Source organism: Chlamydotis macqueenii, chromosome 2 (assembly GCF_036417535.1).
Source record: "Chlamydotis macqueenii isolate bChlMac1 chromosome 2, bChlMac1.mat, whole genome shotgun sequence".
Taxonomy (NCBI): Eukaryota; Metazoa; Chordata; class Aves; order Otidiformes; family Otididae; genus Chlamydotis; species Chlamydotis macqueenii.
In genome coordinates this window covers 23926863-23941722 of record NC_141557.1, presented here as the reverse complement: position 1 = coordinate 23941722, position 14860 = coordinate 23926863, and the positions used below count along the sequence as shown (strand labels likewise).

The 14860-nt window shown below is 38.2% G+C and overlaps 1 protein-coding gene across 4 annotated transcripts in view; it reads right to left on the bottom strand.

Moving 5' to 3' along the window:
* Nucleotides 1–14860, bottom strand: part of CDK14 (cyclin dependent kinase 14) — a 319070-nt gene that overhangs the window by 131097 nt on the left and 173113 nt on the right. For all 4 annotated transcript variants that reach the window (XM_086742275.1, XM_086742276.1, XM_086742277.1 and 1 more), the window contains one exon: nt 9822–9942. In XM_086742275.1, the coding sequence (XP_086598401.1) occupies nt 9822–9942 (121 nt within the window). The remainder of the gene's footprint in view (nt 1–9821; nt 9943–14860) is intronic.

The window sequence follows — 14860 nt, the reverse complement described above, 5'->3', positions numbered from 1 at the left end:
GGCATGGGAAGAGAATCTGGGAAAAAACGAGTTAAAAGGAAAAGGGCACATGGCTGCTCACAGCCATTGAACTAAGCTACTGCCCAAATGCAGACGCTTCTGTGATGGGCTTGTTTGGGCTTTTTCCTTCCCTCTTCAGCACAAAAGAAGGAAACTCAAAGGCCATAGCTCTGAGGGGCTGCTGACCCCATCCCCTGGCAGCTCTGTCTGAGAGGTGCTGCGATGGCCTGATCAGCCACAGGCTCCCTCTTCTCCTCACCACGACAGCCACCTCATTACAACTCCTGTCCCTGGTCTCCCACAAAAGGTACTTCACATGAGTCTCCATCATCCCTCTCAGTTAATCCACTGACAGAAGTACTGGGATATCAAGGGGAAAAAATATCTGAGACATACTAACTACAGCATAAAGAATGGATTCTCAAAAGTTGAGGAAAGTTTCTGTGACTCTCTAACTCAAATTTCAGAGAACCTGTGGACTTCCTGTGTCTGAAAAGGAAAACAAATTATATACTTGCATTTGCATCTTTTCTGGATGAAGAGCTCAAGAGTTGTTTGTTCCCTCAGTAAAAACAAGAGAACATATCCCCCTTGGCTACCAACAGGATGCAGAATTTGATTCCATATTTTAACTTGTTCAATTCCATTTTTTCTACAACTTCCACATGCAAACACCTACTTATGCCATATAACCTACTTATGTAAGTAACCACACACACAAAAAAACCTTCACCCACAACATAACACAAAATATATATCAAAATGAACCAAGAATTTGTAAAACTAACTACAGTACCACCTCTCCCGGAAATTGTGAGTTGTGTTTCTGTGTCAGAAAATCCCAGCAATAACCTCTAACTTAACTTTGGTTTTAGAAGTAAATTATTTGTAACATAGTAATTACATACCTTTTCATTGCTTATGCATCATGATGATGCAATCAGAAAGTAGCATTTAATTTTAGGGTTATGTATGCATATATTGGTGAGGAAGTGTTTCTAGAATAAGACAACTTAACGAAAACAGATTGCATATTTTCATTAAGGCCAGGACTGAGTATTTATAGATACCACTTAACTAAGATTATCAGCAGAAAACCCACGCTTTACTCATCTCTGAAGGCTTTGATCACTACTGAATAATAAAATAATTTTACATTCCAGGACAATGAGAGTTGATAGTCAAATTTCTTGAAGAAGAAAATTAAACATACGTCACTATTTTCTTATTCCAAGTCCCAAAGGATAGACACATTAAGCAAAGTTTCTCCTTAGGCATTGAAAAGTGGAAGAAAACTTTGCAAAGTACACTTCTGGTCAAATTTTAGAATAATTCAGATGTTTATAAAAGAGAGGTTAAAATTTATGTTCCATATCCTTCTGCTAATTACTGAATGAACTGAATTGATTAAATTGCCATTCATCATTTAGTCTGGTTAGTGCTTCATTAGGCACAGATAGGCACAATACATCTTAGTCAAATACTTACAAACACTATCAGGATTTCAGGCAAGGAAAAATTCAAGATTTCATTCAGAAGCCATTTATTCAAGATGAGAAATAAAACAATTTAATTTAGACTAAAGAAAAGAGGATTAGAGTTCTATTCTTGCAACTAGAAAACAGGCACTTGATGAAACCAGAGTACCATTTGAGGCCATGTACTGCTATCCTCAGAGAAACTTCAGCTTGCTGTTTGAACAGAAATGCCATAAAGGCAAGAGGAAGATTTTATAATGTTTCACATAATCTGTTTACAAAATTTCCCACTTTTTGCAGAAGTACAAGCCAAAAATCAAGTAAGAACTGCAAACAACCCTTCTAACGAAAAATTTTGTGCTTGGAAAGAGGAATCGTATAACGTGTCTTGGAATCTTGTGTAACTCCATTTAGTCACAAGCTGAAATGAAAGTGAAAGAGTACTGGAATTAAATAAACAACCAATACAAAAATAAAAAGGTTATTAAAATCACCGACGAGAGAAACATAAACAAACTTCACGGTTTGAGCTGGAAGACTGCTGTTCCCTTTGGCGCACTTGAAAATTAAGCTTATGCTTGGTTTCAAAGCTTATGGTGTTGAGCACATCCAAGAATAAGTCGACAGAAATATTAAATGAATACTAAAAAAAAATAAGAAGATAATAATTAAAAAGTATGACATTGAACTGATATGAAATACTCAGAAAGACATAAAAGCACATAAAGGCTTCAAGATGGCTGGACAGTATTTTACATGTCTTAGCGGTATCAGTGAATTTTAGGTTCAGAGTAAGTAGAAATTGAGCATATAAGAGGATCCCTGAATCACAAACCATAAGCACTCAAAACACTAAAAGAAAGCCTCTACAAGGCCTTGAAATTTAGTCTTGTATTTGTAGACCTCACAAAGTATTAAACAGGTTAGAGAGATTTTTGAGCAAAGCAAAAATTATTTTTGTGCCAGAATAACTGCTTTGTAAGGAAAAATTAAGATAACAATGTCATTCTTGGCTACAAGAAAACACAAGGGATTGGGAGAACACATTGACCCTGTACTTATTACACAAAATGAAGAACAGGGAAGAACTGATTAGGATTCTAATGTTTCCCAAAACTGTAGGTATATCCAAGATAGGATAATTAGAAATTGCAGAATGCCTTTAGGAAATAAAAATTTTAGGGTCAGTGTTAGAGAAATACACTTAACAATTGTGCTATATTCCAGCCTTCCAATGGACTTGAAGCTCCAGAGTTACAGTCGTGTAAAACTAGACAAGCTGGAACACTTAAAATATTCTTTAGGGAACAGATTTGCATTAACAGCAGGGTGGATAAGATTATCTCACAGATCACTCCCACCTCTAGTTTCTATGATGCAAAGTTTACTTCTTGAAATATGAAACACAACAAATTAACATGGCTTTAATGTCCCTGCATCTCCAAGGGTATGTTATTTATGTATAATTTGTGCACACTCAGCATACAATGCCATTTTCTGGCAGCACTTGAGAAATAACTTGTGACAAAAGAACATCAGCCTAACATATTTCAGTGTATTCCATTCAGATTTTCCTACTCTCTTCACAGGACTTCTGATTTTGAGTAAATAAGCCAAATGCTGTGACTTCGTTCAGAGATCTTTCCAATGGAACGGCACAGGATAACCTTGCAAAGTAAAAGTGACAGCCATTTCATGTTGAAATCGGTGGCTTCCCCTCTGATGACAAAAAGCATGACTAAACCTATTGATGTATTAATGAGACCATATGTGGCCATACCATCTAATATTGCTTTTCTATTGTCCCGCTTAATTTCCTGGGACTCTGGTTGTCACCACACAGCCTTACACAGAGTAAGGGTTAATAGCACAGCTAAATGAGTTACTCTTGCATTTGAACTGACATAGTGAATGAGCCTGTAAAAATGAAGTTGGATGCCTCAGGAAAGCGTCTTTTTTTTTTTCTTTTTCCTGTACAGCTTTTATAATTCAAGAGGGTATTCCCATAAAACTAAGTTGCTTACTGATGTGTTGGGTTTATATTTTTTGTTTAAGAATTCACATTCCTATCTCTGTGTAACAAAGATTTTATCGTGACAAGAAACTCCAGCCTATCTGTACTTGAATACTGTAAAAGAAAAAAAAAAAATAAAAGCTTTGGCTTTTATAGGCATAATCTATAGAATATTATTAGGGTTGTTTCCTTTAGTTAATATTCTGATTCTTCTTGATGGATCCATGGAAGAGACTACAGACACACTCTGAAATGAGGAGTTGTTTCCAAAACAATTTTTAGTTGATATTAAATCAAGTTTATGGAAAGCCTATATGCTTACTTTGTATGTTTTAAACTGTTGAACTTTCTGCCCTGAACAGATCTGCTTTCTAGCAGGCTCAGTGCAGGTGATAACATTCAGCATGTTCTTCATAGAAAAGATCTATGCTGGGTCTTCACATAAGGTTTCTATCTAGTCATGAAGCCTATTTTCAGTGTATAGGATTTGGCTTCAGAGGGGCAAGGCATTTTATGAAAACCAAGTAATTGCTTCCAGCAATCCTTGTGGTGAGATTTCTCAAATTCAGCAGAACAGCAGAGTTTTCATTCAAGTTTCACAAATTACATGCAGTTTCTACTGTTAAATGCATCAGAACTTTTTTAAAAAGCAAAACATGCCACCCCCCAAGCCCACCTACTTGTTTTTTAAATAATTTGTCACCAAGAGGTAATACTGGAATCGCTTCCATAATATCCACTAGTAAAACACAACATGTAGGAAGACCACAGAGATCTTTACCTTGTCTGATTTATTCGGAAAAGAAGTCATGTTCCTGTATGATCTGACTTATGAACAGAACTACAAAAACAAATTTTGGAGGAAAGGAATGAAAAGCAAGGGACTTTTGGCTCCTTAATTGACCAAAATCTGATTTAATTCTACAGTGGCACACTGCCAGAACACCCACAGATGCTGAACCTGATTGGAATTAGTCTTTCATGACCATTCCACTTCGATATGTGAAAAGCAACATACAATGGGAGATACAGTCTGATCAAAGAATAGGGGCAATAAGGCAAACAGATCACAGTTCTCACATGAGAAGTAACGAGTGAAGCAAAATTTCCCTTCAATGATGACAAAGAACAACATTAAAATTTCTGCAGAAAGCACAGCCAATGAATGAAAAATACTGTACTTTGAAGTATGATAGTTCAAAGTATTTCTTTACAGTCAGTCTTGAAGCAATTGTAATTACAAGTGAATAGAGCACTCATGTTTTTGCCTGTGTCATTGAACTATCATAGAATCATAGAATGGTTTGGGTTGGAAGGGACCTTCAAAGGTCATCTAGTCCAACCCCCATGCAAGGAGCAGGGACATCTCCAACCAGATCAGGTTGCTCAGAGCTTCATCCAGCCTGGCCTTGAATGTTTCTGGGGATGGGGCATCCACCACCTCTCTGAGCAACCTGTTCCAGTGTTCCACCACCCTCAGTGTAAAAAATTTCTTCCTAATATCTAATCTAAATCTACCTCCTTCTAGTTTTAAACCATTACCTGTTGTCCTATCACAACAGGCCCTACTAAACAGCCTCTCCCCATCTTTCTTGTAGGCCCCCTTGAGGTACTGGAAGACCGCTATCAGGTCTCCCCAGAGCCTCCTCTTCTCCAGGCTGAACAGCCCCAACTCCCTCAGCCTGTCCTCATAGGAAAGGTGCTCCAGCCCTCTTATCATCTTCATGGCCCTCCTCTGGACCTTCTCCAACTGGTCCATGTCCTTCTTATGTTGGGGGCTCCAGAACTGGACACAGTACTCCAGGTGGGGTCTCACCAGGGCAGAGTAGAGGGGGAGAATCATCTCCCTTGACCTGCTGGCCACGCTCCCCTTGATGCAGCCCAGGATGCAGTTGGCCTTCTGGATCGCAAGGGTGCATTGCCAGCTCATGTTGAGCTTCTCATCTACCATCACTCCCAAGTCCTTCTCCGCAGGGCTGGTCTCGATCCATTCTCCACCCAGTCTATATTTGTGCCTGGGATTGCTCCAGAAATTTGTTTTGCAACCCAGTCCTCTGTAGCAATATTTTGTTCATGAAGGATTAAAAAGTACACGATTCCTATTTGCAGGAATCTTTCTATTAGACTCACTTGTTCTGTAAAAGCAGAATGGCAAAAAAAGCTGAAGAAAATAATCTTCAAACTCAAGCAACATTTTGCCATGAGATATTTTCCTCTTGAACATGTTCTTTCTTATCTTCTTTTCTGGATCCAGATACCTTCATAAGGTACTTTCCCGACACACATGAAACATATTTCTAGCAGTGGAAAACTGATAGTAAATATGATCTTCCAAATGGATAAAAGTAGTTTTTAGACAGGAACTGAAATGCCATTCCAGTAACTGTAGATCTGTAGATCTGTTTCCTTACATATAGTGTTCCTACGAATTTGACCCTATGAGAATTTTCCAATCAAAAGTTAATTCAGCTGATAAAACTTTTGAAGAACTCTCTGACAATGAATGAAGTTTAATTAACATTACCTTGACAATTCTTGCAATATCCTCATCTTAATATCCTAATTCTACCGATTAGCATTTATTTGGAGTGGAAGTCATAATCATAAAGAATATCAAGGGCAAAAGAACTAATTTACCCTACACTGTTTTCCTTCCTGGGCCCCAAGCAGTTTTTCTTCAGGGCATACTGGGACGCCAGCTCTTGCATTTCTTTCACTGCAAAGTGTTTACAGCAGATACAGGATAAAGATGCCTTTGTAATGTCCCCTGTGTAAAAATATAATTTGGTGCACCTGTGTCTAAGACAAGATCCATTTTTATTTAATAAATATCTTAATTACTGTCATAGGTCTTTATTGGTCAAATACTCATGAAAGCATGCATAGAATTACAGTGAGCACTCAAATCTGCACTCAGAGCTGGCTATGTGTGGAAAGTGGGGTGTTCCTGAAAAATACAATTTACTTTTCTAACAATAGGATGGATAGATAGAAAAAAAAACATATGAAGAGCTTTCCCTAAATTAAGATCAGAATTGAAATAATGCATATCAATCCAGATGTAACAAAGTTAAATAACAGTGATTTAATAAGCAATTTCATAACATTTAACTAGCCTAGTTTTAAGTGATTTCTTCCATAACACTAAACACAGTTGATGTTAGTTCATAAAAGTGAATTTAAAATATACCACAGTCCACAACTTCTTAGGTTACCTGAAATGTGAATAAAAGTGTATTTTTTAAAAGCAAAACAGGATATGGAAAAAGTTGCCAGCTGTTAGCAAACACCGTTTAAAGCCAGCTGCACTTCAAAATAAAATATCCCCAGTGACTTCCTGATGTAAGCAACCCAGATGTAGCAGTACATGCACTACTAGAATAAAAAATGATTTAATAACCTGTTTAAATTGCTTCATTTGCTAATACTATATTCATCCTGTAAGGAACAACTACAATAGGTCCATTTGGAGAATTTTTTCCCCTATGTTTCTGTATTACTTATATAGAGGTTTTAGTAATTCATAAATCCTTTATGTATTGAAGCTTATTTTCCTTGCATTGACTTTCAAAGGACTGTAAAATTCAAGGATTAGGACAAGTTACATCAGAGGCAATGAAAAGCCATTTTCCTATCTACTAGTAAGTCCTCATCAAGAGGAAGGAACAAAAAAAATCTATCAAAGGTTATCACAACTCTTTGATGCTGTGTTGGGTAGTATAACACATTCACACAACGCTGCTGTATCAAACGCTGTCAGCAGTAAATCACCAAGCCCAGCGCATTGATTTCCATCACCAGCCTGACACCACTAATGCATGTACGTCTTCATTAATATTATTTTATTGCCAGTGGCTATTTAAAAAAAGAACGCAGGAGAATGTAAAATTGCATGTGGATCATTAGCTTTTAGTTACCATCCTAATGTCCTACACCAGCAAATGAAGTGTAAAAATAGCCTGCAGCCTCTGCCACCTGCTTCCCAGGCACTGTCCAGTGGTTAATATTTGGACTCCTTTTTCATGCAGCTGGTCTTCCACTCAGTAGGAGCCCCGCTTCCCGTTCCTTGGGAACCACCATGAAATGTCATTCATCATGGCTATAGCAAAGGCCCTCCGTCTTTTTTTTTCTTAAATGGAGGAAACAGCTGTGCTTTCTACCTCAACATTATTTAAATATTTAGTAAAGTGGCTGTCTAGTTTTGTCATCATGTAGATCATCAATAAGGACACAGGAGAGCACACACTATCTGCCATAAGGACATAATGCCAGTAATTGCATAAAAATGCTAATGCTACAAACACACTTTTGATAACAAATTACCGAATTACCGTGGAATCTTATGGTAGGTAAGTTTCTCAGCGTCTCCCTTCCTCCCACTCTGGGAAGCCACTAAGTGGTTTTAATGTAATTATGGCCCAGCTTTGTACAAACAAAGCTCCAAGCCTGCCTGTGCTCCAGCAGAACTCACTGTTAGATGTGCCAAATAAGCATGAGTGACCTTAACGGGCAATTACACTTCTCACAATCAAACTGGAAGTGCTGTCTCAGACAACCCAGCAAAGTCGAGAAGTAAAAACCTAAAGCTCTTCTGTCACATACAATATACATTTGCTCTAATTTGATTTCTGATGTGGCAGTAGCTGAGCCTCTACATAAATTCCTGCCATGTGAAAGAAACTGTATTACTAGAGCTTTTTTCTAAGCTTTTCATAGTTCTCCAGTTTGTACAGGGCAGCAAAAATTTTTTAAGGGCACAAGAAAATCCAGCGCAAGAGCCGTATGATGTCATTTTTTATTTGAAATACAACTGATCACCTCTGTCCCTTAGCAACTGGATCTTTTTTAGACCTATATGAAGTGCTCTGTACAAGAGGACATCATTTACTGTTATCATTGAAGATGTAATTACTGTGTTCTTCCTCAACTCTCTTGTATCATTATAAAAGTCCTGACAAAACATGACTTGGATTGCTGAAGTGGCATTTTGAGTCCTTCCTTGATCTTCCCTGCTGTTCATGTAATTTGAATATAAACATATGTTTATGAAGGGAATGCTCAGTCTGTAATTATAATAGATTTTAAATGGCTCTATTAGTTGCACGGCTTAATTTGGTCTCTATCACAGTAACATCACATAGTTTGACTACACTTTTTAATAGCTCTTATACTAAAATAATTCTTGGGAGCAACGTTAAGATCTCTCTTTTTAGGAACTATTAAACTTTTGAATGAATCATTTTTCTTTCTGGAAAAAGTTCCAGCAAGAGTTAAAAATGTTTTTAAATTCCTTGTTCAGTTTAAAATAATAAACAAAAAATCCCTTCCTTTCAAAGTGTAATAATTTTTTTTTAATTAGTAAATGTTAAAAAAAATTTCAGTCTCTCTTGTGACTAAAAAAGCATTTCAGAGCATTTCTTAAGCAGTTTGCTCTATTAAAGGATTAAAAAAAAACCCTGTTTAGCAGTTTCCACATATTCTCTCATTCTCTTTGTACATCACAATTGAGACACGTATGTACACACGTACACAAAGATGAGGGACTCTCAAGAACTGAACACATGTAGACTGAACTACAAGAAGATGAGCAGAAAGGATTGTCTCCCAGCTATTTGCCCCCTCTGACGCAGCTGTCCTGCCTCACTCTAAGCAAATTGAGCTTCTTGCCAAGAGAGTCAGAGGTGTATCTAGGAAAAGAGGTGACAGCAAAATGTCAGGAGCAGATGGGATGAAGAGATGTATACAGACTGAAGATACCAGGTTGAACCTAAGCTTTGGCAAAACAGGACAGTTTTAGGACAGATTAGAAAGCTGAGATGCTGGGGAAAATTATTTTTTAGATCTGTGAGGTGGAGAACGGTTTGAAGAAAAGCAGGCAACCGATACAGAAGATGCTGCCTTTGCCCTTCAGGTGCAGTTGCAATATCACAACGTTCACATTTGGAGATGTTTGTTCATACTCCCTTTTCCTGCCTCTTGACCCTTACAGGTCAAGGAACTACAGCAGCCAGAGGCCCAGTTATATTAAACGCTCTCTTCAGTACTAGATAGTCTAGTACTTACACTCTGTAACCCCTTCCAATGAAACAATCCTGCAGTTTCTAACTCCTGCCCCCAGGAGTGCAGTGTCAACAGCAGGTATCAGCTGCAAACTGGTGAGGTGGTAGGAGGGAATTCCTTTAGGGAGATACTGAGTGAACCACACCTATTACTACACTCAAGTTTTTTAACCTGTACCACTAATCTCACTATGTATTTATTTTATACATCTAAAAAAAATCAGAACTAAAGCACATACACAGGGTCTTCTGGAAGTATTCTGTACTTACCACATGTCAAGGCAGGTGGAATATTCTGTTGATCCCAGAAGGACATCTGGAGGCCTGTACCACAGGGTTACCACTTCATTGGAATATGTATGGCTGGGAACTGATTTAGCTCTTGCAAGACCTGGGGGGTAAATACAAATAAATTAATGCAAACACAGAAACAGTTTGTGGTATAGTTATGATCCTAAAAGGATATATGAGCACACATCACAGAACGTGACAGCGTGTTGCAAGTGTTTTTGTCTTCTAGTATTGGAATAAGTTACTTAATGAAAAAACATGGTAACATCTATCATTTACTACCTGGCTAAACAGAGCTGTGAATATTATGAAGGAATAATAAAATATGCTTTCCATAATGACAACCACAGGCCCAGGAGAGATGCAAAGATGCATTACGGTATACCTAAATGAAAGACAAATAAGCAAAGATTTTCATTTCCATTAACTGCTCATCCTTAGGGATCGATAGTCTTTCATTTCAGTGATATTTAGAAAAAGGAAATGAAAAGAAAACTCCCAGATAAATAGTGCCACAGATGAGATCTGTTTTTTTTAGGGGAGCCTAAGGAAAGCTTCCACAGTTTACACTGCAAACCCCATCCTGCAAGTTTATATTTGAAAGCAGTAGACACACTTACACATTACCATTCAAATAAATATTAATATTGCAGTAATACACCAGAAAATGGTACGTGCAAAATTCTTCTCTCTCAACAAATGTATATTGGCAGTGTACCAATCTCAGAAGCAGAAATTATTTCAATGAAATCTGTGGCCTACTAAAAATATACTATTTACAACAACTGTCTTTGAAGCTTGTCAGTCATTTAAAATAATTCATATTACTATACAACCATAATCTAGCTCATGTAAAATTGGAAAGATTTTAGGAGAGATCCTCATATGCTAAAAATAGTCGAGTTTATTTTTCTAAAAGCTCTCCTCCAGGAAATGGAAAAAGATTTTCAGGGCTATGGTAACTGTTCCTATCACATGCCTGCAAACACCTTTTTCAAATAATCTGCTCCTAGTTACTGCCTTGAGATCACCCGCTCCCTCACTGGGAACACTGGACATGTACATATCCAGCACACACTGGACATGCACATTCCAACACAAGTAATGGAAATCAGGAGAATACACTACTGGGGGTTTTTGTATCTTCTTAAACAAAGAACTACCGATTTCCTTTCAAAAAAAAAAGAAAAAAAAAAAGAAATCACTAAACCAGAAGGTCGTGTCTTACACCTTACACAAACCAAAAAGCAAAGTCATACACTCAGAAAGAAAAATGCAACATGAGAATTCAGACAAGAGTGCAGATGAGAGTCTTTTACACCTTTATTCTTAACACACTGGAGAAGCTATTTAAGAACAGTTCATCTCAGTGAATACATCTCCATAGTAATGATGGCAAATCTTGCCAGTAGATTGCATTATCAGTTGATTATAGCAATTAGACCAGTGTAGGGGAATAATTTGACTTGTATCCCAGAATTTCCTCTTAAAAAATTTACATTTCAAATATGAATAACCTTTTTTTTTTTTCATTCTCAGATTTCCATCTCTTTTACGTTTGCGCACCTGGTCACTGGCTTGTCGAGCACCTTGGCTCACAGATAACTCAGGGCTGGCCAATGCGGCACAGCCCCAGGGAGGCCCAGGGAGAGGTCACATCACACGCGCTGCAGGGCCTCAGCCTCCAGGTTAATGTTTTGCTTCTAGGAGATCAGAAAGCACCAAACGCTCTAACTGGTGAATAGTTCTTATTCTTAGCCCAGAGAAACATTAACAAGTCTGAGCTTCTGAGCATCTGTACTCCACATGACTAAACTGAAAGAGTAGTCCCTGATTTTGTGGATATGGACCTACTATTAAGCTAAATAAAAATTATGAAAGGTTTTGAGAAGCCTGGATGGTTAATGTCCCCATTCTTCTTTGCCTATCTGAGCCTTCCTTTATTCTCGCCTGAGGAAGACTGAATTTGCTTCCAAATTATTTCCTGTGTAATATTCTACCTAGCTTTGATAGGAGAAAAGGCATTTGTAGGCAGGGAAAAGGCACTTTTAAGAAGCCAGGAACATCACGTGATTTGGGAAAAACTGTCAAAAAACTTCAGATCTTGTGGGGTGAAAAAGGAACTCAGGTCTCCATGACACAAAGTATTTGATCAACACACTCGAGAAATCTCCCATGTAGGGAGATTTCCCTACGAGCACCCAATTTGCCATAGCAGAAATCATACTGCAAATAATACAATATCCATGCTTGCCTGACGGTTTCTGCCACTTTACTGGCCAGGATGGAGCTTTGCAAGCGCTATAGCCAGCCCACGTACACTTCCCTCCTCTTTTGTGACCGTTCCGCATGGAAGCAGTCCTCCCATCTTGCTGGGACTGTTGCCCATTCTGTTTCCTCAGCCCACTGCTTCTAGATCTCCTCCACGTCTAATCCATTCCAGGTTAACTAAAATCCACCTGATTTTCACAGGATAGCCCTTCTGGGCTAATTCCAGTCTGCTGGACTACTAAACGTTTTCCTTTAATTTGCTCTTCACTCCCAAAACACCATGAAAGCCTCCTTTGAGGTTAGCAGTTGCATCTGGCTTTTCAGTTATAAGAGGATCACTAGTGGAAAACAGTTATAAACAAAATCTTAATTCGTAAGAGGCCATACGCTGGCATCAGACAGCATCACAGAGTTTAACAGGTTTATGGGTACAGGCCGTGTGTTTTAAGTTGTGGCCAGTTGGTTTCCTAGCCGGGCACATGCAGTACTTTTGAGACTAAAGGGCCCAATGAAAAGCAGGAGTGAACAACCCAGAGAAATACTCACAAAGGCAAAAATTTGGCAAAGGAAAATTTGGCACAGTCCAGCTCTTTAGTCAGTCACTCCCCCTGTGCAGACCTGAAAGGACCTGAATTTGGTTAATGCCTCAGAGGAGCTGCTTTGTCTCAGGGAGGATGCAAAGTTTGCTTTTTCTGAATAATGCTCTCTGTAAAGAGAGGCATTTGCAGTTACGAACACTTTCACTTGAAGACTTAAAATTAATGCAAATGTCTCCCATCACACTTAAGGCAGGAAAAAATACCCTCACCTTTCAGATATATTTACAGTTTTAAAAGAATACGATCAAAATATGTATCTGAAACACTAATAAGATATTGCACTTCTTGTTTTGATGCTTCAGAGGCAAACAGATGACACTTACCAGGGTGGGTTTTTTTCAGAGATTCTTCTGCAAGAAAATTTGCTACATATTTTATACCCTTTTGCACATCCAAATATGCTTACTCATGCAAAATTTATTTAACCACATCCTTCAACTGAAAGAAAACTGAAGGGTAGGATTAATTAGCACAGCATGTTCGATCACTTTCTTTAAGGGTTCCTTGTCTGTTTCCATGGTTACACTACAGGAAGAGCGACAATCTCGTTTTAAAAAGACAGAGCTTATGGGGGATCATCAAAACTTCAAACCTTAATGGCCGTTGTGCATAAAAGTGAAAAGGTAAATCGAGAGATCACCAGGTGAGTCCCCAGTATTTACATATTGCTGCTGGAGCATGTTTTGCGTGGGAAGGTGGAGGGAGGACCTCCTGACAAACAGTGAACTCCCCTCCAGTTCCTGTGTCTTCCAAAAGATAAAAGGTCAACACATGTCCTGCTGTTACAGTCGTATTTTGAGAGAAGGAAGCCAAGCATAAGGCCTTGTTATTAAAAGTCATGTCAGACCCACTGGGGAACCCGTATGTCATTATGGGAAGAACAGACACTGTTTAATGTTCTCCAGACACTTACTTCTATGGCCATTATTCATCCAAACTGAAAGAGGAAACTGTTCTGATGCACTACAGACTGCAAGGCTTGCACAACAGCATCTACCTGGACTGTGACATAAAGCACGACTTGATTTTAACTCATTCGTTAAGCAATGGCTCAGAATATCCTGCAATGTCCTGTATTTAAAATACAAGGCAAAATGATCTACGCCTATGTATGCATATGTCTGCTGCCTCCTACTCTAAATTTAAAAAAAAAAAGTAAGAAGATATTTCCTTCCTTGGTAAATACAATTTTCTCTGCTTCATCTGGCTTTATCTTTTATCTCAGACTCAGAAGCTGTATCTGATTTTACCTAGCATCAGTTATTGACAAAACACATTGCACTGATTTATCACTGTAATTTTTAAATTGTATTTGGCTTTTACAAGAGGCAGTGCTATGACTAGACTCAAGACCTATTCAATGCACGCACCTTTGGCTACACAAGTACAAATATTAATATTTGATATCTCTTTAGCTGCAGGACAGGTTTCTAGTCAAGTTCATATGACAATCAGGAAGCCTTTGTTCACAGCAAATACGATTCCGCAAATAAGAAAACCAGTCATGACCGCAAAAACAAGGGCTGGCCGACCGTGTGCATGGCTTTCCCTTCCATTAAATGTGTTGAGCGGGTTACTATCTTGATTTAGATATATCAAAAAGGGCTCTAGCAAGGCGTACTGCAAAAAAAAGTTTTTTGTTGCTGTTCTTCCTTGATTCAGGCTCCTTTCATGCTTCCTTTTTTTAGCCTCCTGTTTTGTTTATTTTAACAATTACCTAGAGTTTGAGGTAAATGGCTTACAAAACCATAACTATGATTCAGTAACAATATTAAAATATTGTTAATGTATTCTATTGTAGATCATGAACTGTCAACTTAACTTAACCTTTTTGCTCAGCTACTTGTTTTCCAACAGAAGCATATTTATTCAGCGAATACCTGAATGATAACAAAACAGAAGCAAAATGGGTGGAAACACTCACGCTGCTTCAATGAAGCAGTCAGCTCTCTCACCCTGAAGTCAGTACTTGGCAATCAAAAGCATCCTGCAGAATTTTAGGTCCCTCTGCTGCTTACCTGAACGCGTCTGTCTCTGAGATATAGCTTTACCAGAGCATCCAGGTTAAATTCCTTTCAAATAAGATAAGTTACCTACAATATCCTATGTATCTAAGCCCTAACACAGCCACTACATCATGGCAGTGCT